Genomic DNA, 23,088 nt, shown 5'->3' on the forward strand with positions numbered 1-23,088 from the left:
AAGGGAAGGCTCAGTGACTCTGGCAAGGGTCTGGCAAGGGTCTTTGCTCTCCAAGTCTTGCTCAATTGTTTCCTTTACCCACATCCTGCAAAGTTTCCTCTCCTCCATGCCGTCACTGAAAAAATAGTTAAGTCTGGTGGGGTTTTATTTTAATGAGTTACTACTGTTCCTATGCTAGTCACTTTTGTCTATCTTTAGCATTCACTTCAAGTACTCACTTGTCAAAGATAACAGAAAGGGATCTTTTCTGTACAGCCGTCTCACCACCAAGTACGGAAAGTTATTTGAATTGATGGTATTATCTGCGGAACTAAAACAATGCTGAAAAAAATGCTAAGGTGCTAAATAGGACAAAGACACAAAATATAGAATACAAAACATCCAAACTTAGTAAGAGGATAAAGCATAACTAAAAAGACCTACTTTCTCATGTCTTAGAGGGGGGAAAAATAGAAACGGAATAAACATTAAAAAAAACCCAACACACAAGCAGATGCATTTCTACAGAGAACACATTTCAAATGTTTTTGCACTCACAGAAAGCTAAAACAGACAAGTTGCTTTCATGAACTTTTTTTTGTTGCAAACCAATTCCTGAAGAGCTTTTAAAAGCTGCCTATTCTTCATTACTGTAAACTACTTCCATAATCTCAGAAAATTGTGATAAGGGATTTACAGCAATTTTCCCTTCCCAACAGAAGCCAGTGCCTTCTGACCCAATTCCAACTAAATCACCTCATCTAAGCTTCAATTTGTATCAGAGGATTGTTTTTTTTCTTCAAATGCTAAACACTGACCATTCTACTTTCAACCTCCTGCAGCCCCTATGTGAGACTTTGCCTCTATTCTCCACCTCTGCCACAAGCTGAGAAGAAGAAAACATTTTCCAACAATTCAATCTCCATTTTTTCCTCCAAATCCAAGACACGGATGATTCTAATTTACTGTAGTTGCACATACACACCATCTGATCCATTATGCCTTGTCTCTTTACAAACACTTCACTTCTCTCTCTTCTGGACTAAGTTTATTATTTATTAAAAAGGGGCTTTTCTTAACATCAAGGTCATCCATAACAATGAAGTTCACAGAAACTTAACATTGTTTGTTTCAAGACTTGGTCTTACAGATACTTGACATGTCTTTAATAAATACTAGCACATACATTACACTTGGGATCTCTATTTAACACTCCTCCATGTTTACAACAGAGCTGCTATTTATCTTTGCCCAGCGATGGAAACTCTTCCTGCCATCTGTGCTCACTCCAGCTGGTATAAGACTAATATAAAATTCCGCTAGCTGCTTTGAACTGCTTATTCAGCTGGCAATAATAAAAGTCAAGCTCATTAACAGCGGCCTTGCATAGCAAAGTTTCTGCTTATCTCAGAGGAGCAACTAAGCATCTCCAAGAACCTTCTCACCATTTAATAAAAAAAAAAAAAAAAAGACAACTCTCTTATTAAAAACAAGTGCCAAGTAAATAATCTCAATATGCATTACAATTACTTTTTTTTTCCCAAACATATCTATCAACTGGAATAAAACTACCTTAAAAAATGAAAAGCTGCTACATCAAGGCAATATGCTGTTTCCTGTATACATACTGAAGTGAATTTCTAAAATCAGAGGCATCCCTAATGCTTCAAGAGGCAGTTGGAGAATGAGCACCTCTGAAGCAAGTGTTCAGGAAACACTTTTTCTATCTCCCAAACAACACTTAATTGAATACTGATCGAGATTTTACTTGTCCTTTTATATTTCAAACAGACAAAAGACAAACTACCAGAACATTCAAGCAATCTGTCATCTTAAATACACACTGGGGAATTTTATGTTCCCCTGCTTGCAAATTGAAGAATTCTGTGACTATGATCTGGGGGATACTAGAGCTGAAATTTAACCACAATTTTAGTGAGCTTTCCATCCTCCCTTCTCCCTGAAATCACAGCAATGTTACTGTAGGCACCAGTAAGCACCAAAACCCAAGGAAACACAACTTGTACAGTTTAATTGAGTAAGTACAACATACTAAAAGTTGAGTAAGTTGAATAAATTACCTTTTTGGTAATTTATCTTATTTATTAAATGCCGAAGAAATTCCCTTGTGAACTGTCACCAGCTCTTGACTCCATCACACTCCCCCAAAACTAAACAACTCTTCTTCCTCATCTGCGTATTTTGTAACATCCCTCTTGAGACAGCTCATAATCCATAACGTTCTTCTATCTTTTGTCCTTTGACAGCTTCTGTCCAAAGTAGTACTTGTCTCAGGAGGGTCAAACTTCTTCTGCCTGCACGAGGCTTCAATTTTCCGTATTTCCGAGTCATTTCTGATCATTTTCTTCCAGTAAAACTGTGGGGCCCAAAAACACAGGGCAGACAAATACCAAAGAAAAAGCCACTGTTAAAAGAAAGTGGTCCTAGCTGATAGACATGAAAAACAAAAAAAGGCTAACCATTTCATAGCTGATGGTTACAATTGATGCTATGTTATCACATACTTCCTCTCAAGCCTATGAAATCCCATATTTTGTGACTCAGATGAAACTTATTTCTTTAATTTTCATACTATAAATCAATACCTACTTCACCAGCACCCTGAGACACAGTATTAATGAAAGAAAAGGTTGGAGGTGTAGTTCTTAGTGCAGGCTTTGAAGACAAAAGACATTTTCTGCGACACCAGAAACAGAGGATGGTAACCCCCATCCCAGCTTTGTCCAAGTCAGGAGGAGATCAAAGCCTACATTTCAGAAAGGAGGCTGACTTGTCTCACTTACCACACATCCCAGAAAGGGAGAAACACAGGATGGCCAAAGGCAAAAGGAAAGACCTATCTTGCTTCTTCAAGTTAGCAGCTACGTTCTTTCTTTCCTTCAGCGGTTTCCTCCAATAATTAAGTAACTGTGCACTTTCTGCTCCCCCCTTCATTGGACTTGAGCTTTTAGCTATTAGTGTTTGGTACATTAAGAAACCTTCTGTTCCTGGTATAATACATTTGTGAAGTTATTAATTTACCATTAGCAAAACTAAAATACATATTTTTAAATATTATTTAATTAAAACATAAAAAGTATCACAGTTGGGAAAAAAAAAATTAAGTGCTACAAAGCATCTTTTCTTCAAAAGGAGAACTACTTAACACTGAAATTAATTCTCAGGGCACAGTACTGAACAGCTGAAGGGCAGTAACATCTGCTATCACCTCAGCTGAAGTGTAAAGCACTACCTGATCACACTCTTGTGTCCACAGTCAGTTGTTCATCCAGTCTAAGTTAGTTGTCGACAGTTTGGCTCACTTTTCTGCAGAAAAAGCCTGAAACTTTCAGTCCTCAGTAAGTTATGCAGCATTTCATTTTAGGAAGCTAGACAGTGCATGGGAGAGATTTAGCTACTATGGCAAAGAGATCTGACCTCTTACCAACGCAGAAGAATTCACCAGCACCGCACCTCACGTGGACTGACTATGTGGAAAAAGATACAACTCAAAAGGAATTGGTAAAGCTTTTGTTAATAAATGAATGTTGTCTTTTAATTTTCTTCAGGTATTTCTATTTAGTAACCCACATCTCATGCATCACAGTAGGTTTGTCAGTATTTGCTCTCCTTCACAACTGATTTGTATGGTTAACACTGCACAGGCGCAACTGGAATATATATCAGGAAACTGAAAACTTTCCTAGAAGTGGTAATTCACTAATCATGTGTTTGCCAGCAGTGAAAACCTTTCAGCCTCTGAAAATATGCCATGAACCAAAAGCAAGGGTCAGGTTGTGTGGTTTTTATTAAATGAAAATTAAACTAATGGTGATTCTTCTCTATTTTTCCATTTTTTCAAAAGTTTTACTTTTCCTACTATGAAATCAGAATGGGTTTACTATTTATTAACACACAATTATAACACAATTTAAGTTAAATATAGGGAATTTTTGTGGCTAGGTTTAAGAATCTATGTTGATAAATATACTGAAGAGCCACCTCATCTTACAACTTCCAGTTATCTCAAACATTCACTTCTAAGCTACTACATCAAAATGTCTGATAAATCTGCACTGAAATTAAGAAGCGACCTCTCACATGGTGAATCCTTGCAATGCCTTTTAAAAATGCATCTTCCTTGTCCTTCCTAAAATATTGCTACTAACGCCACAAATAAATGTCAGTTAAAACTTAGGTGATTGATGACTCTTTCCACATGCCTTACCTACATAAGTACGGTGCAGTCTGAAAACCAGTGATGTACCTTATTTTGTAGCTATGGAAACTGAAGGAAGGCTAATCAAGCTTCCCAGCTTTCATTCATAGATTTCTCAATGCTCAACTTAAATGACCACACTTGCAAAAGTGATATACAATAACCTGAGCAACTCCAAGGAAGAAAGAGAGAAGCTCCGATCTAAAGTCACTATGTCAGCTACAAGAGATTTTTATAAAACATCAACACAAAATGTGATCAGTCAATAAAAGAGCAAAGCTAGGATTTTAACAATGGAGAGACTAATATTAACATAGAGACTAACATAGAGACTAATATTAAATCACTGTATCATGATTTGGGGAGCTCTCATGACCATCTTAGTAAAATGGGAAGCCATATTAACTACAGACATCCAAAAGCAGTCAATAAAAATGGGTGAGGAGGAAGAAGGCTCCCTTTTAGACAAATTTAAAGATTTAACTCTATGCAAACCTAGCGCTCAGTGCATAAATTGCCTTCAAAGAATATTTCCTTCACAGATATTATCTCTGCATAATTTATTATATGTTGTATAGCAATGGTTGTAAACAGCCATTAATTCGCTGTATCTCAATACTTTGAATAAGCTCAGACATAATGAAGTTACTGAGAATCAGATGAGCCACAGTAGCTGCAAACAGCAATTGCACAGTAGCAAAGTTTGCCTGGGCCACAGACACTTAAGACAGCTCACATCACCTACATGAAATTGTTGCTTATGATTGTTTTTTGTTTTACTTTTTTGTTACTTGCTCCTTTTGGCAGCTTTAGATTTTAAGTTTAGCATTGATGCACAAATAGCTTGGAGACCTGGGCTTCCTGCCACTCATGTGTAAACTAAAAAGCTACAGCCATATAATTAAAATTAGCTGTTATCTATTCCCCCAAAAAGGTGTTATTTTAATATTCATTACTATCAACATGTTGCAGTAAGAAGAGAGTCAAGGAAAAAACCTTACTGGATAGCTGATGCTTGCCTACCAGACAAGTCTCCTGAAGCAATTTGCAAACCGTATTTATTCTTAAGAGAATACAGTATTTTACCTCTACAGGTTCATGAAAACTAATTAAGTAGATGGGATATGTTCTCCCTCATACTCTTGCAATACATTTGGAAAAACTGCATGATGAAAGGACCATCATTTCATTGCCATTTTGACCAACTATTTTAATCCTTTCGAAATGCCCTATTTCGTATTTCAAGGTTATGTGAAAGATATTCTAGTGTGTAAGGTATAAATGAATCATAGAATCATAGAATCATCCAGGTTGGAAGAGACCCTTGGGATCATCGAGTCCAACCATCTACCCTACACTACCAAGTTCTTCCCTATATCATATCCCCCAACACCACATCTAAACATCTCTTAAACACATCCAGGGATGGTGACTCAACCACCTCCCTGGGCAGCCTATTCCAATGCCCGACCACTCTTTCTGTGAAAAATTCTTTCCTAATGTTCAGTCTAAACCTACCCTGCTGGAGGTTGAAGCCATTCCCTCTTGTTCTGTCATTAATTACCTGTGCGAAGAGACCAGCACCAACCTCTCTACAGTGTCCTTTCAAGTAGTTGTAGAGAGTGATGAGGTCTCCCCTCAGCCTCCTCTTCCTCATACTAAACAGTCCCAGCTCCTTCAACTGCTCTTCATATGATTTGTCTTCCAGGCCCTTCACCAGCTTCGTTGCCCTCCTCTGCACTCGCTCCAGCACCTCAATATCTCTCTTGTATTGAGGTGCCCAAAACTGGACACAATACTCGAGGTGTGGCCTCACCAGTGCTGAGTACAGGGGCACAATCACCTCCCTACTTCTGCTGGTCACGCTATTTCTAATACAAGCCAGGATGCCGTTGGCTTTCTTGGCCACCTGGGCACACTGCCGGCTCATATTCAGCCGCTTGTCAATTAGAACCCCCAGGTCTCTTTCTTCCAGGCAGCTTTCCAGCCACACTTCCCCAAGCCTGTAGCGCCTGCTTGGGGTTGTTGTGGTCCAAGTGCAGAACCTGGCACTTGCCCTTGTTGAAACTCATGCCATTGATTTTGGCCCAATGATCCAATCTATCTAGGTCTCTCTGTAGAGCTTCCCTATCCTCCTGGGAATCAACACTCCTGCTTAGCTTGGTGTCATCTGCGAACTTGCTGATGATACACCCTATGTCCTTGTCAAGATCATCAATAAAGACATTAAAAAGAAATGGTCCTAACACTGAGCCCTGAGGCACACCACTTGTGACCGGCCGCCAGCTGGATTTAAATCCATTGAGCACCACTCTTTGGGACCTTCCAGTCAGCCATTGCTTGAACCAGAGGATCGTATGCTCATCCAGGCCGTGTGAAGCCAGTTTTTCCACAAGAATTGTATGGGAGACAGTATCGAATGCTTTTCGAAAGTCCAGGTATACAATGATTAGGACAATTTTGAACACATTTTTTATTAAATTCCAGAACTCATATCTTGATCTTTTAAACTCTAACATTCAACAAAAAAAAGCATCCACAATCCTTTTTTCTTCCTCGGGAACAGAACTTCAGGTCAGATCTGCCATATGCAAGAATTATTAGACTACAATAGACATTTTAATCATCTTACCTCTCAAAAAGAAAACCCACAGATCATAATCTGATTTGTCCCATTAATTACTTGTAATTGATGGCATCTTTTCTATATAAAGACAGCTGGAACACTTTGTTCAAGGAAACAGAGAACATGATGAAAAAATATTCTTCTGACAGCAAGAACATGCTCAGAACTGATTACTGTTCACCCGCCTTTGAGTTGACCAGGGAACTGAGTGCTCAGAAAAGGCAGTTCTAGAGAAAGGACAGATAATACGAGCTACTTGATGTCTACTTTAAAAATATTATGTCAAATATTAAATAAAAAAAAAAAAAAAAAAGGAATGCCCTGCTTTTACAAGGAATCAAAACTTATATACAAGCCACAGAGATCTCTAACTTACTATTACATTTGCTTGATAAAATCTCTGGATTCTTCTTTTTGGTTTTTTACCTGTAAACTTAACAACTCTGAAAAGAAGTATTAAGTTCTCAAAGCCTTTGATACCAAAACCAGTTTAAAATGTAACTTCAAGAGAAGCATTAAAAAAAAATATACCTATTTTAACTTTCAACTCAAGCCTGTCCCATTCCCCAAAACCCCAACATTTCAATACAAGCATGCCTGGCCCAACTACTTCTTTCACTCCTTCCACATGCTCCACCAAACCTCTGCTCATCAATTTATTCCACGTGTTGCTCTGCATAAAAGCACAGTAATGTGCTTGATGCAGGCACCTCGCAGATTAGCTTAAAGATAATTTTCCTCTGAAAAACCTCTACCCGAGATCAACAACTTCTCTCTCCACAGAATTTGCCCAGTGAATTTGCAGCAACATGCTGTCTTTGGTGGCAAAATTACTGTTCTCATACTCAAAGCCATTACAGGAAAGGCTGACAGGTCTACTCCTTTCCAACTCAACAACTGGTATAAAGCTCGAAGAGACACTGTGATGGACATTACAGACACTATTAACTGACAACAGGAAATAAGGAGATTAAGAATCTAGCGTCTAAAATTCCAGACGGCTATAAACAAAAATTTGATTTTGCATCTTTTCAGATCATACAGTTTGAAGGTCATACTGATGAACCAAGCAACTTCGCTACAAAATTCTTGAGACAGTTAAGTCAAAGGATTCCCAGTCATCCTAATCACCTTCCCAAACTGACTTCCTACACTATGTAACTCTTATATTTATTGATGGCAAACGTCATCACATGAGATTCTTTACAAAATACAGAAGCATAGACATCCTGAACTCTTGACTAGCAGCCTGCACAGCACACCATTGTCAGAATAGTTGTTTCCTTAAACAACTTGTTTCTCTCCAGATACACTTTTACATTTAAAACACAATGTGTTCAAACGTGGTATTCTCAATGGAATTTTACTCAAATAGACCAAAGTATATCTACAGCTCAAACATTTTAAAGATACGATAATCCTTCTTTCTTGAAAAATTGTTCATTCTTATTAAAGTCCTCCCTGAATCTTCTTCCCCTCCTCGACTTCCAGCCAACAATTATCCCCTCAAAATGTTTTTTTGGGCTGTGATCTCAGACTGCAGAGAGGAGAAAAAAACCCAACCACTGTTACAAGGTAAATTACTCCAAGGCATGAGGCACAGAAATCAAAGGAGCCAAGACAGAAGCAACACACACATGCCACCACACCAACTGCAGACAATTACATGTAATCAAAGTTACCAATTTGGAATAAGCAGCAGAGTGCTTATTCCAAATGGCACTAACAGCACTCCATCTCTTTATTCTGAAACACCAGCATTTCTGGAGATAACCCTTTAAATAGGGTTTTTAAAGAGCATGGGAGAATGCAGGTGGAAGGTCAGGAGGATGAAAGGCAGAGGAAGAGGAAAGTTAAATGAGAGAAGAACAAAGGCATAAACTTTATCTATGGATATGCTTGCACAGAAACGATGAGGTTTAGTATAAAGATTCGCTGTGTTTGTTTAAAGAGCCTGCATGCTGACAAATCAGCCTTAGCTACTGGGCCCAGCCATCTCCCTGCTAACCCAGAGACTGCAGTACAGTCTGTGGCCTGTGTTGGCATCCATTCAGAGGCAGTTAATAAGGGAGATCTAGGTTCCTGCACTGGGATATGAAGGGTGCGCAAGTGATCCTGTACCGCAGGTACACGGTGGAATATCTCTTCCATAGAGAGAACAGTGAAAAATTTATTCTTTCCTGATGAATGCTTTTCCTGGTACTGCAAATAACTTTAATGCTTTAAATTTAATATTCAGCTCAATCAGTAAGGTCAATAGGTGTATTTAAATCAAACTGGGAATTTTACCCCACTTTTCAGCAAAGTATTTCAATGACTTTGTTTCTAATTTTTAAAGTACTACTTTAAATTCTACTTTAAAACTTCATACACAGCTTTATAGTTCTATTTAGTACCACCTGTGTTGTTGTGATCTGCAGTCAGCTCTACCACTCACGATGAGCATGGGCTGAAACACTCTTGACAACAGAAAATCCCAGATAACAGGGCGTTTGCTCAGAGGCACGTTGCAGACACTCCCAAACACCAAATCAACACCGTGGAGCCAATTAGTTATCTCTCTACAGCCAGTTCCCGCAACTCTGAGTTTTAGGAGACCTGCGTCAGCTTTGCCTCATTACCTGAACACGTGTTCATCCTACATGGCATCTGGACTAGTACGACAGTAATGGGGGCCCACACCCACCTACTTTTTGCCCTTTCCTATCCCTGGCATTGCTCTTGACTCCATCACTGCCACCTCCTCCCATTTCCAAGTTCACAAGGACAGCCATGAACACCAGGTACAGCACAGGCTAAGGAATGCTAGACATCCAGTATTTGCACTGTGTACCCAGGCTGTGGGAGTCCAGCGATGAGTCTTCTGATCTGACTCTGCATGGGAGGAGGTGAGGCCCCACAAAGCTTATCAGCTAAGTTTCCACGACATCGAGCCGCAATTCTTCTGTTTCAGGAGCTGCAACTCAGCTAATTGTCTCCGCCACAAATAACCCGCAGCCCAAATGATCTACCTAGAGATCTGTCTGCATAGCAAATAGAGTTACACAAAACAAGCTAGAAGAAATAAAGCAGTTATCACATGCGGTCTCTCAAAGAGTTGACAAAAATCCTTAGAAGAGAATGACAAATCATAGATTAAGGAAGAAGAAAGACTCAGAACAAATAGATCAGCCTGAAACACCATGAAAAGTCATATGAAAGGGTACACAGGTTCTGAACTCGGATAAGCATTACCTTAATTAGTGATCGGAGAAGGCAAATACTGCTGAGATCAGCAGTTTATGATTAGTAACGTTAGGATAAGAACGTGGAGGAGCAAAGTAGGTGAGCAGCAATACTGCAAACAAAATTCAAGTTTAACAAATACAGAATTAAGTTCAAATTTATTCAAAACATTTATCCTGTTAATTTTTCAGTGTAGCTTTCTCACTTTGACCATCATCACTAATATTTTAAATAAAGGTCAGCGGCAGCACTCAATTCTCAACGATTTTCAATGTAATAAGGAGTCAACTGTTACCTTTTTGCTTAAATAGCCATTATACTCCAAAAAATGTCTATTTTAGCTAGTCATGTTGTTTGATTAGTAACTCCAGACCAGTTCAACTTATTTTCATCTACTACATCTGCAAACTAAGACATTAAAGAGCACGAGTAGAAAGACCTGCTACAAGAGAAGCTGCAGCTAAGGCAAGCATCCCATTTCAAGCAGTCTTAGATTAACAGTACTGGGCCAAAGAAGTGACCTGCCTCATATACAAAACCAGGGAGACAAAAAAAGGAATAACATGATTTTTAGAAGAATGATGAATTATCGAATCTAGATCTTTAAGAGAAAAACAAGCTGTAGCACCCTTTGCTCCTTCCATTTAGAAGAAAAGTTCTCAGGGGAATTTATAACTTGCCTTCTATTTTGGATATAAAATAGAATTATAATTATAAAAGTATTTCAAGTACAAAGCTTTTTCACCATTATTTGGAAAAAACATGCAAGTTTCCTAGTCTAATCAAAACTCACCTTGAGCTCACTAAACTCTGACACCACTCATTACAGCTACCAGTCAACAAATTGTCAGACTCTTATCAGTCCTAAACGTCTCTTGAAAATAAGAAAACAAGCTAATTTAGTCTTTCTTTTCCTACATAACATCTACATGTCATCATCAATATCTCTATTTTCTTTCATTTATGTACACTGCTGATGACAGTTTCCTCCCTCAGAAATCAGTTCTGCAATTCCATTTTATATCTTATTTCAAAGTCCACAGACGAAGACCTAGCCTTTACTTTCCCCTTTCAATCACAGCAAAAGCAAGCAGGCAAGAGGTCACTCATATGAATGACTCACTTGCCTCTGTCTTTTCTGAACCATGATGGAAATTCAGATACCATGAGAAAAACATAAGCATTTAAACTGTGAGATCCTCCAGAAGTCATCCTGCAACACCCTTCTTGACAAAGGAAGACAGACTAAATCGAGTTGGCTTGGAGAGATTTTTATAAAAGCCATTTTACACCTTGGTCATATGAGTGCAAGAGTATTTTCAAAGTTTATTTGATCTATCTTGCACACGGGCCATGAACTTCTTCCTCGTTCAGGTAAGAAATTCTCAAACAGTAAAGTGGATCAGACCACGCAACAGAAGAACCATAACTCAGAAAACACCCGAGCACTGCAAAACACTACAGGCATTCAGCCAGCCCAATGCTGCGGATCCACATTTCTGGGTTTAAACTACCACAAAGTTGCAAGATGCCATTCTGAAATTTCAAATAAAGGTGCACCACATTCCTTGAAGCATATGCAAAGCTTCTATCTCTGAGTGCTAAGGGCGGTAAGGACAGGTTAAACTAAGGGCACAAAGCTTGCACACCATTAGTATTTCTGAAAAAAAGTTTACCATTACCACATTCACGTCTGCAAAACTGAAACTTCAAAAACTACTTGAGAAGATGCAGACTGTCCCAAAGAGTAATTAAACAGGAGAGGAGAGATTAGACTGATGTCTGCCTAGGTTCACTACTCGCCCACTATGCCCTGGCGGAGCACTTGAAAACAGAAGTGGCACGAGCTAACTTCTGACTCTCACCACGGGGAAGTCAGACATCCCCCTCCTTCAGTACACAGCACTTCTGACAGTAAGGGGGAATCCCAACCGCGGAACTGGGATGCTGAGAAGGACAAAACACCTACTAAATTTGTTAAAAAAATTCAAGATACTGTTCTGATGAACACTTAAATGCTGCATCTTCAAACACACTTTCATCATCCTTTTGACAGACACACAAGTGTTTCCAATTAGTTTATTTCACAGCCAATTTACACAGATTCTCAATCACAAAGTTTAATGTAATAAACAGTAAAAATTCTGTGTCAAAATATGAGGTACAACTATGTAACAAAAATTTGGAACATGACATGAACTTTGCTACAATGTTATAAACACCTCAAATAATAAACATACTAAGGGCTTGGAAGCTCTTGACAAGGAAAACTACATGGCAAGCTGTCCAGTGCTCAATGGTCTGTTTAGAAGAACTGATTTGCCTTTTTGTTCTCAACTTGGATCTCAACCAGAACACACATGAAGGCTGTGGTACCACCCCAGAGAATGCCGGTTTCTCATACACATTTTCAGAAGGATGGGAAAAAGTTTATTGGATGCTGGTGGGTTTTGTTGTTTGGTTGGTTTTCCTCCAACATGTACTTTGAGGAGTTTCATCAAGTTGTTGGGTGCCCATTTCTGTACTTTTCTTTTGCCTTTCATTATCCTTCCAGTCCTGGTCCCCAAGTATCCTTTCCCTATATTCTACCACATCAGCAGCAAATCCATTAACGAGCCATCTTTTGCATGTCCTTATGTGTCAGTTTCTCCGCAGACACTGAAGCAGCACTTCTCAAGGGCACTCCAATCAAGAATTCAGGTACAAGGATTAGATTTACACCAGAAGAGGAATGAGAACTATCCAAAACTTTCTCCTTTTTAAAAGTAAGGAGCACTATAGAAAATACCAGACTGCTTTCTAGACAGCTTGTTTCAGAATAGCATATCTGCTATGGTGACAGTAAGAAGCTCCAAAACGGCAAAACCTGAGCGGTGGGATGATGTTCCATGACACATTTCTAACAAAACCTTCAGAACCATCTTTTTATCCCAATACAGTACAACAGCAAAGCGCAGGAAGACTGCAAATGGTTTCTGCTCTTACTCTCTTACATAACTGCAAAGTTCTCTTTAAAAAACATACTCAAATTCAACTACTTCTTGCTGAGTGCTCAGAGGATATGTAAGTAATGTATTAATGTCTTCAGCTGCATGTAGTGAATATAGGAACATTTCTTTATTTTACCAAATATCCAATTTCTATTTCAGCCTGACTTCAATAGATAAAATTCTCCAAAAATTTTAAGTCTACAGGAAGTCTAAAGGAAATTTAGAAACATCTCAAAATAGGGAATGACAACATAGTATTACAAGAAGGAAAAAATACCGAAAACCATCAAAATGCTTAGGACTTGCATCATTCAGGGAGGTGGCACTACTGAGCCAAAACAAGTCTGGAGCACTGCAGACTGACATCACACCGCATACATAAAAAAACTCACATCGACAGATGCTGACAAAGAAACTTTCCAAAGCACATCAGGATGCTGCTTGTTCAGGGCCATAAAGCAGCTTTGCCAGTAGAAAATGTCCGCCAGCTCTCTGCCTCCACTGGAATGCTCTGTTGACTTATCTTTAGCAAAAGCTCATCTACTGTAAAACAAGCCTTGGCTTTTGAATCACAAAGTAGAATTTAATTTGAAGTAAACGTTCAACAAAAATAAGAACACTGAAGTATTACAAGTTACATAGCAGCCAGTGGCAGTCACTGTACAAATCCATTCATTTTGCAGATAAACCTTGCCTTCCACCTCACCCAATCCTTTTTCCTTCAACTCTGAAAGAATCAAATTTCTGAAAGGCCTTCTCAGCTACATTGCACATGATTTTAATCATAAAGTCAGACAAAAAGTGGAAACCACATGGGAAGAAGCATCAAGTACTGCAGTTTCATATCTAAGATCCACTGTTCCTTGTCATCATATAAAAAAAATATTAAGCAAAACAGACAGCTCCACATACTTGCATTTAAATCGTAGAAAAAAATATTCCAGTAGTTCATAAGGCAGATTCAGAAGTTTGAGGCCCTACACTAGAAGAAAATTTAATCTCGCCTGGAGGCTTTTGCACACTACTTACTTGGGATTGACATTTATATTTAAAAATAAACTGTAAATAAACTAAGAAAATGTAAGCTCAATAAATAGGATATCGTGTACATTTTTTTCATTTTATTTGCAAGTCTAATAAAAAAATATTCAGAAAAAAAAAATTTAAGCATTGACATTTTCAGCTATGTGTTTTTAAAACAAAGCATCAAATTACTTCATAGAAAGTTTACAGTTCACAATGCATCCTGGTAGTTTTTTTAAAACATATTGAACAGCAGCTTCATAAACACATGCAGAGATAAGCATGCCATTCCAGCCACAGCAGCTGCTTTTATTCATGTTTACACAATGCTTAAAATTCTTGGAATATAGATACACTGCAAAAAGAAGATGCAGTGACGCCACGAATGTCAAAGCCAGTACTAGCCTACCATCTATGCTGTTACTGAACATGAAGAGGCAGCAGCAGAGGCTTGGTGGGGAGCCAGCATCTAGAAAACAGACCATAAGTACGTGCCCTGTTGCTAGTGCACAATGAGCCTCTTCGCCTCTATCTTCCGCATCATCACTAAACCATCACTAACCACTGCATGCTAGTTACCATGCACTAACACAGGCACACAGCAATGTTTCAGATACACCACTCTACCACCATGCTGATTGATATGACTCAAAATAGGTACTGTATCATTAATAAGCACCAAAATATATTCATGGCTTAGTCTGTCAAAAGAGTAATTGTGGTATAATCTTTTCCTGAGTTATAACACTTAAACAGCAAATAAGTTACTGTAAGACAATAAATCATTAGGGACTTCATTAGAGGTTGTTACTATATAGATTACTCTATGGTGATCTATGTGAAATGAAATGGAACATTCAGATTACCTCCTAGTGAAAACGCTACACCTTACAAGCCAGTAACTTCACATTATCTGAGCAAGATGCAAGAGTATTTGGTAAGCATGTACCTGCTTGAGGATGTCTCTATTTAGGACGTAACAAAATGCTAAATAAAGGTTGCAGCGGATGACTAAGGAATGTATTAGTTAGAGATGGTTATGCTGGTTATGAATTTCATTAGATGTTTTGACGACTGAGGGTTTTTTTTTTTTTTTATTATTATTATTATTATTAGATTAAAAAGCAGCTATCAAAAATAAAGGCCAAAACTGCAGAGGTTAATTAACACTAACCAAGCCCAACAGCATCAGAAAGCCACTGATAGATACCCTTTTCCCCCCAAAAAAGAGAAATGGCACAGAGGGACACCCTTCCCATAGCACTGAAAACAGCTTGTGTAACTCCTACTCTTCACCAATGCAGGTATCTTGAGCTCACGTCATTAATTTTCAATTCGGCAATGCATTTTTCATACAGCGTATTTTCAATCTGTGTGTTGTTAACTTACCGAGCTCCTCCCTCAGCCCCCAGTGAACACCCACCACATGCCACAGAAGGGTCATAAAGACAAACACAATCAACTCAAGCTCCAGCAGACCTCAAACTCTGGTGACCAATTTCATATCAGCATACAAAGTCAGGTACTGATTGGACAAGCTTATATCCCTTCCACTGTTTCTTGTAGAAAGACACACAGCAACATAACTAAAAACAGTCATGCTGTTGCCTGGAAGTAAACTTGGTGCTTTGGGTCACAAGTTAACTTGATAGTCGAGTCCTGTGGTGCACATCATTGCACAGCAGGGGCCTTTTCTTTGTAGGCTGCACTTACTGAAGAGAGTAAAATTCACTGTTTCCAGCCAACACTTTCACACTTCCTTAAAGAGCCTTCTCCACGCTGCCGCCAGTAACAGATATCCTCACAAAATACAAGCAACTAAGCAATGGGAGAAGTTATTCGGTTAAGCAACAACATCTGCACAGCACTGCTGCAGCAGCTGGCATTTCGCTATAGCAGGCAGTAATTGTTGCCATTAATAGACTCAACCCCATGCCTAGGGCGGGCCAAAGAAGCACTGTACTACTTTCTCACCATTAAGGACAGTCTGTCCATGCAAGAGATGCCAGCAACACAGCCAGAGGCAGCTACCGCTAGTGCTGCTCAACCTGCACCCAACTGCAGAGGAATGAAGGAGTTCGAGCCAGATATCGTCTCAAACACAACAGCAACAAGTACGTTGGTCAATTTAAAGATTTAGCTCTAATCTTATTACTCGAAGTACCACCATGTTGACTCCCTGAACAACAGACGCCCGTGTCTATGCATGCCACAGGAGACCAAGAAGGGATTCGTTTTGCTCCCAAAACTTTGTGCCAAGATTCGCGCCCCAGCTCTGCGGGGTACGCAGACCGGCACGGAAGGGCGGCTGGTGGGCACTGTTGCTCTCTCAGCTCAGGTTCTGCAAAACAGGGTCTCCTTAAGCTCTCCCTGAGGTACTCTGAATCTAGCCCACACCTGGGTCACTACAGTATGTTTACAAGTATCATTTAACTCTAAAGTTTTAAACTATTAAATTACAGTGAATCTAATTAGAACTCTGAAGTCATATCATACGCATATTTAATAAACCTACTGAAGGCACAACAGAGCAAAGATAACCTTGTTTTCAAAACAAGAAAGCTGTCTCTACTATTTACACTAAGAGGGCAAAGGAGGTGAAAATAAAGCTTTTCCTTTAGACCTGATCTCCCCAAAGAAAAGAACCAAAAAACCCCTCCATTTTAAGAGCTGCACATTTTTTAAATTTATTATTCTTTTCAATAAACAATATATTCAAGCTGTATTGACCAGTAATCCAGATCTCAAAAAACACCTTTGTCTGTAGTAATAAGCAAGTGCATGCATACCTGCCCTTTCTAAACACAGAAGCTAAGCACATCTAAAGGCCTACAAATCTTTTTAACAAATCTTTTCATGTTCCACAATGTAGGCATTTCTAACGTCACAAAACAGAAAAACTGGAGAGGTTCAAAGCTGAACCTTGTTTTACTGTGTCCTACTCAGAAATATTTGAACATAATATGTGATAGTCCAAAAGCAGAGAATGGCTACAAAGCAACGATTGCCTAAACATGGTCATACCAAGCAGTTTTCCTTCTCTTCAAACACTTTATCTATTTTTGTTCTGAAGTACTGCCAGCCCACTACTACGAGCTGCTTACCCACAATCCCAACAGTCTCCAACGGTAGTTTTCTCTAGCAATGCCATCTAAAGACCCAGCACAAGGTCCTAACAGCTCTCTGGATCTTATAAACATGGTGAAGTAACGGATGCCACGTTTACTCACAGTTCAGGCCACCTTAGGACAAATCAAGAGCCATGTCATGCGGTATTTTAGATTACAAATTTGTGTCTCTCATTTAGTTTCGAATTACATGCAATTGAATAACAGCAATTTCAAGGAACTGCACCTAGTGTCCCATCTGAGGAAGGAATGAATGAAAGCAATGCACAAATAGCTCCCGAAATGCCATTTTCCAGCCACACATTTCATAATTCAAGTACACCGCTTTTGCAAGGGTTCAAAGCTAACAGTTCACATCCCGAACACTGATGTCTAACAGGAAAGTTAACAGAAGAGGTCAAAGTCAGATTACTTTTACAATTTCCTGCAGACAAAGATAAAAGCTGCTGCCTGTTATTACTTTATGATCTACCTCAGACAGGTGATAATTTGAAGTATACATATGAAAGACATGACCTCGTTGATCATTTCTTCAGATATGGAAATAATTATAGCAGCTGTCCTATTTCAGCTTCCACAAATTTCAGCATGAAAAAGCAACCATTATCAGAAACGCTATCCTACAACAGCGCTTTTCTCTCATCTCTGACACTTTTCAAAGCAACATATCAAAAAAGATAAGATGCCACAACCACCACATGAAGAACTATGTACTAAAGAGCATCCAAAATCATATTTTCTCCAAGGCAGGGGAAGCAACAGCTGTTTTCTAGAAACAAGAGTTTTAGGATAAGCTGCCTAGAGATGAAATCTGTGCTTCAGATATTCATCTTTGAAAGTATCATGACCTACAAAAACCAGACAGACACACACACACACACACACATCTGTTCCTAGCTATTTATTTTATTATGGGAGCCTAAACCTACTCAAAGCCCCTATGTATTCTGGAATCTTTAGTAATTTAGAGCTCTAGAAGAGTTTTTCCTAAGTAGAACTGGGCCTTGGTTGCTACTTGTCTGTTATCAAACAGGATGATAAGAGGATGGAAGAAGACAGAGCAAGCAAGTCATAATACGTTTTTTTTAAAAAAAGAGTTAAGCCAGGCAAGAAAAATACTTTCAGAGAAAAGTGGGAATTTTAAGTTCAGCTCTACGCTCTGATGATTTCTTTCTTATTTTCTGCCCTGAGATTTTTAATAAGGCAAAGTTTGCACAAGGCTACTGTGCTACAATGGAATAAATTGCCCAACAGACGAATTTTTCTTTCGGTCAAAACTACAGTTGAAATAGTATTTCAGTTCTACTGACTCCATAGTTCCTTGTTTATTTCTGTTCAAGACAAATATTTTGCTTACTAAAGGAAAAATCATGTCATGAAGAACTGTTGTCAGGGAACTAAATAAAACTTTTCTTTTCAAATCCTATGCGTTAAAAAGTACATATGAAAGGAAAGGTTGAAGCAAAAGCATATTTTAACAATTAAAGCAGAGGAGAAACCCAGCAAAACATAAGTGTCCTACTGAAAAATCACATCCCTAACACAAAGTCAAATCTTTCATAGAGGTGTGAAATTTCCATTGAAAAAAAAATACTCAAATATTTTGAAAGATTGTCTGTAACTATGAGAGTTATGTTTTAATACTGTACCTTATTGTCAACAACCAAATACAAACATTTATAGCAAGACAGCAGGATGTATACAATTGGCTTTGAAACATAATATCCATTTCTAAGAGACTCTAAATTAGAACAATTTTTTTCAGGAAGAGTGTACTTTGAGAAAGGAAATTCAGATTCTCAGGTGAAGACAAAAAAACCCCCAGAGGGTTCCCAGAAAGACAAGATGTTTTTTTCTGTGTTGGTTTTGGGGACAAAATGGATGAGAGACAGGAGAGGTAACTAAAACAACACATAAGCACACTTAAGCAGACATAAAGGGAACTGCTGCTACTAATAACAGTAAAACAAGGGTTAAAGGTATGAAGTCCAACACCCAACTTACAAAAACTTCGCCAGGACTGGAGATTATTATACCTGATACTAGCTAATGAAAACTGTTCCTTTCTGAACTCTGTCTCCTATTATTTCAGTCAATAAAGATGTTCCTGTCCCTTTTAGACTCAGATTGTTCAGTTTTACTATGTTCTGCTTTTCCTCCTTCATTAGTTTAGAATGCCAGAAGTTGTGTGTCTATGGGGAGCAGCAGGCCTGCTGCTTATAAAAAGACAGAACACTCGTATTTAAGAACAATTACTATTTTGTAGCTGTGTTTGTTAAGGTGCAGATGCTGTGTGGTCTAGCAGTCAGAAGATGCAGACAGAACCTTGTTCTAATTTATAGTTATAACTTACTGCTTTACCTCTAATATAATAGTGAAAGTTGGACAAATGACAGCACTGTCTGGGATTTTAGGCTTTTTTTCACCATTTGTAAAACTGGCATTACTTGACCATATAAAATTCTTCAGAACTATCCTTAATAAAACCTAGAGACTGACTAACAGCATGCATCTGAACTTAGATTTAATTCAGGAACTCCTGACAGAATAGGCAAAGCTAGTAAAGTTTGATTTTTCTAACCTTGGATATTCTTTCAAGAGCAAATTTTATAATGTTATAATTATTAAAGAGCTGCCTAATTTTACTTTAGAAAGTTCTGTCAGTACCTTTAAATTTACAACTGAGAGAACAAAGCAAATAAAGAGCATGGTCCTGAATTCTACTCCCCACACCCTACAGTCTCTTGGCTTCTGCTGAACTAAGAAAAGCAGCCCTGGAAACCAAATTTGCTTTAGAAGGCTACTTATTCTTATTCCAAAGTGCAGTACAAACTTGTATGTCCATTCAGCTACAAAAGGGAAATTTCCATATAAAAAGATAAAATGTGAAAAGAGAAAGGTAAGACTAAACAGAATATTAAAATAATGCACAGAGTAGAGAAAGACCAATTAATCACCCTAACAAGTGAAATCATTTTTGCAATGACATGGTTGCTCTGAAAGAAAAATCCAGTTGAGCTATATAAAAACAAGCTAGACAAAGAAAACCAAAAAATCCATTTGACACCTCTAACCCTGCCAAGGCCTCAATCCAAGTACAAGCAGCAACTACTCTGCAATTCAGAGCCAGTTTATACAGACATTTTATGGTGGGTACACATAGAAGAACAGAATACATTTTTCCTCATGAGAAATTAAACTATTTATCTAGAGTAAAGAACAGAAATTAACAGTTTAACACTGAAGAAAGTGTAAAGGGCTTCACAAGGCACTAGAAAGTCCCCTAGGCATCTCAACAGGTTACATACAACATCTGCCACTAAGAAGGTACCCAAACTATGTTTGCATGAGCGTGAGTTACTTCTGACCAGTATTTCTGACTGTTATTTCCAATAACACGTCAGGCAGTCGTTTCAAACATACAAGTTAGACGTGTACAGCCGGCCAAATTCCAGCCTCGCATTGGGCTGCAAGCAGGACTGCTGTCAACTGCCAACACAGCTGTCCACAGTGGGGTCGCACACCAGCACCACAGCTCACCCCTAAAGCTCTCAACGCAGGACCAGAAGACAATCCCAACCAAGTAAGAGAATTTATATATATATATTACAGGTATTAAAGCCAGATAAACACAAGCCACACAAGCTCTCAGAAGACAGAGTCACTGCAGAGTCCCACTGAGCACCTGCAGGCCGATGTGAACAAGCAAAATTCACACGTTAAAAGCTCTTTAGTAAACCACCTGGCCCTCAGGCTCTTTAGTCTATTGAAATAACGATTTTTAAATCTTAATTCTGTTCTTGCTTTGTAAATTCTATTTGTATTTTATGTGTTATACTTATATCCTGTGTTATACCTGTCACTTCAAAGAGTTAATGTAATTCCTATTATAGCAGTGTTGTGATGGAGGTCATATGTTTGCTTCAATAAACAGCAGGAAAAAAACTCCGTACTTTTAAAAATAGAATAGTCTCAAGAAAAACAAGATTTCCATTTTACAGATGTGATGCTAAGACCCACATGAGGCAACATGATTTGTAGAAGATGACACAAAGACCTGTGAAAGGAGCAGGAAACAAGCACAGATCTTTCTAAACCCAGGCCAGCACAATGGTTCTGAAAACAATGCAAGTTGGATTTCAGTTAAACGGGTGTGATTACACCTATATTCCAGCATGTGGATTAATGTGAGAAGCACCTTCACATCTTGAACATGTAAAAATAGAAAAGATCTCGACCTTTTCTGCTGGAAAACTACAAAAGCATGACAGACCGCCTTTGAAAGAAAGCACGTTCTCATACTACAGTTTTTTCATAACTATTATAAACTCGATCAAAAATATTCTTAATAAAACCTTAAGTAATAGGAACGTGTTCAGATTAAAATCTCTACAACCATGCAAATGATTTCACACTCCTTGGCATTACATACATTTAACAGATCAACTTAAGTTGAGCAGTCAACAGGTAACTGAACAGATAAGCACACAACCTAACTATTCCCCTCGCACCTCCCTGTCTTTCCCCACACTCCCTCAAAGGAAAGAAATCTTTTCCTGTTCTGATCTATTTTTACAGTCTAGTGCATTGGTATTTTGGATTATTTCCAAGGGTATTCTTTACTGGGGCATCACAACTAAATGCCAGATTTCAAAATTATTTTAGCATATTCTCATAGCCTACTTCACAGAACAACACTGAATTAATAAAGGATCTAGCAATTACAGCCTTTTCAAATGCAAATACGTTAAAATGGAGTAAACAAACTTTAAAAAAAAAAAAAAAGTACCATCACTAGCACAAAATTCAGATTCTGCTTCTTGTTCCCCCACAGGTTACACCAAGCTATTAGCAGCCTGCACTTAAGGGAAATTTCTGAAAACAGCGCGCACAGCCAGTTTAAGTCCTTACCTAAACAACAGCTTATTTTTTGAGCAGTCAATCAAGACCCAGCTTTTAAACCTGGGAGGCCAACAGGCATCTCCCGCCTCCACATCCCCAATCTGGGTACCTCCGACTGACTTCCCCAGGGAAGCCAGGAGAGGAAAGTCCGCTCCTTCCTTCCCAGGGACACAAGCCCACGGCTGGTGCTCGCTCTCCCTGGCCACGCTCCTCCCCACCGCAGCCCCCGAGAGGCAACAAGACCCCCAGGACCCCGCCGCCCCCCTGACAAAGCCAGGCGAAGCGCCTGCGGGGGAGGGGGGGGGGGGGGAGGAGGGAGGAAGATGAGGGGGATGAGGCAGAGGAACCGAGGGTAGGTCTTTATTTGGGGCGACTTGGGTGGGTTTTTTTTACCTTTCTCCCTGCTTGGTGTTGGAAGGCGGAGGGTGCAGCACGGTCTGGTTCCCTTCCATCTCCACGATGCACTTGGTATTCAGGTCCAGCTCTGCAAGGCGACACGGCACGGGGTGGGGGGGACAGGTACTGTGTGTCGCCTGGGGTACCCGGGGCGACAGCACATCCCCACTCCCACCCCCCTTTCTCCTCACACCCCGGGGCAGCTCGCCCCCCGCCGGCTCCTCCTCGGCGGGGACAGGCCGGGCTGTGTTGGGGGGGGAGGGTGGGTCTGAGGGGGTTTATCCTCCCCCCAGCCCGGGGGAGAAGCCGGGGGCCCCCGCGCCCGCCTCAGGCGCGCCCCGGTGCCGCCCCGCTCCCCACACAAATTCCCCCCCCCCCCCCCTCCTTCCCACAGCCTCCGCGCCCCCACCGCCCCCTTTCCCCGGCGCCGCCCGCCGGTTACCTCTCCTGTTCATCGGCCGGACCCTGACGGCAACTTTCACCTTGGTGTCCGACATCTTTCTCTCTCCACCCCCCCCACCCCCCCACCCCTTTCCCGGGAGCGGCGGGCGGCCCCCGCTCAGCGGCAGCGGCGGCTGGCGGCCCCGCAGCGACACGGCG

At 39.8% G+C, this 23,088-nt stretch overlaps 1 protein-coding gene across 1 annotated transcript in view; it reads right to left on the bottom strand.

Moving 5' to 3' along the window:
- Nucleotides 1-22,985, bottom strand: part of KIF13A (kinesin family member 13A) — a 116,225-nt gene extending 93,240 nt beyond the window's left edge. The window contains exons 1-2 of the mRNA XM_074146915.1: nt 22,931-22,985; nt 22,486-22,576 (exon numbers count right to left, since the gene is read on the bottom strand). Coding sequence (XP_074003016.1) covers nt 22,486-22,576; nt 22,931-22,985 — 146 coding nt within the window. The remainder of the gene's footprint in view (nt 1-22,485; nt 22,577-22,930) is intronic.
- Between the last annotated feature and the right edge of the window lie 103 nt (nt 22,986-23,088).

This window comes from Numenius arquata, chromosome 4, assembly GCF_964106895.1.
Source record: "Numenius arquata chromosome 4, bNumArq3.hap1.1, whole genome shotgun sequence".
Classification (NCBI taxonomy): Eukaryota; Metazoa; Chordata; class Aves; order Charadriiformes; family Scolopacidae; genus Numenius; species Numenius arquata.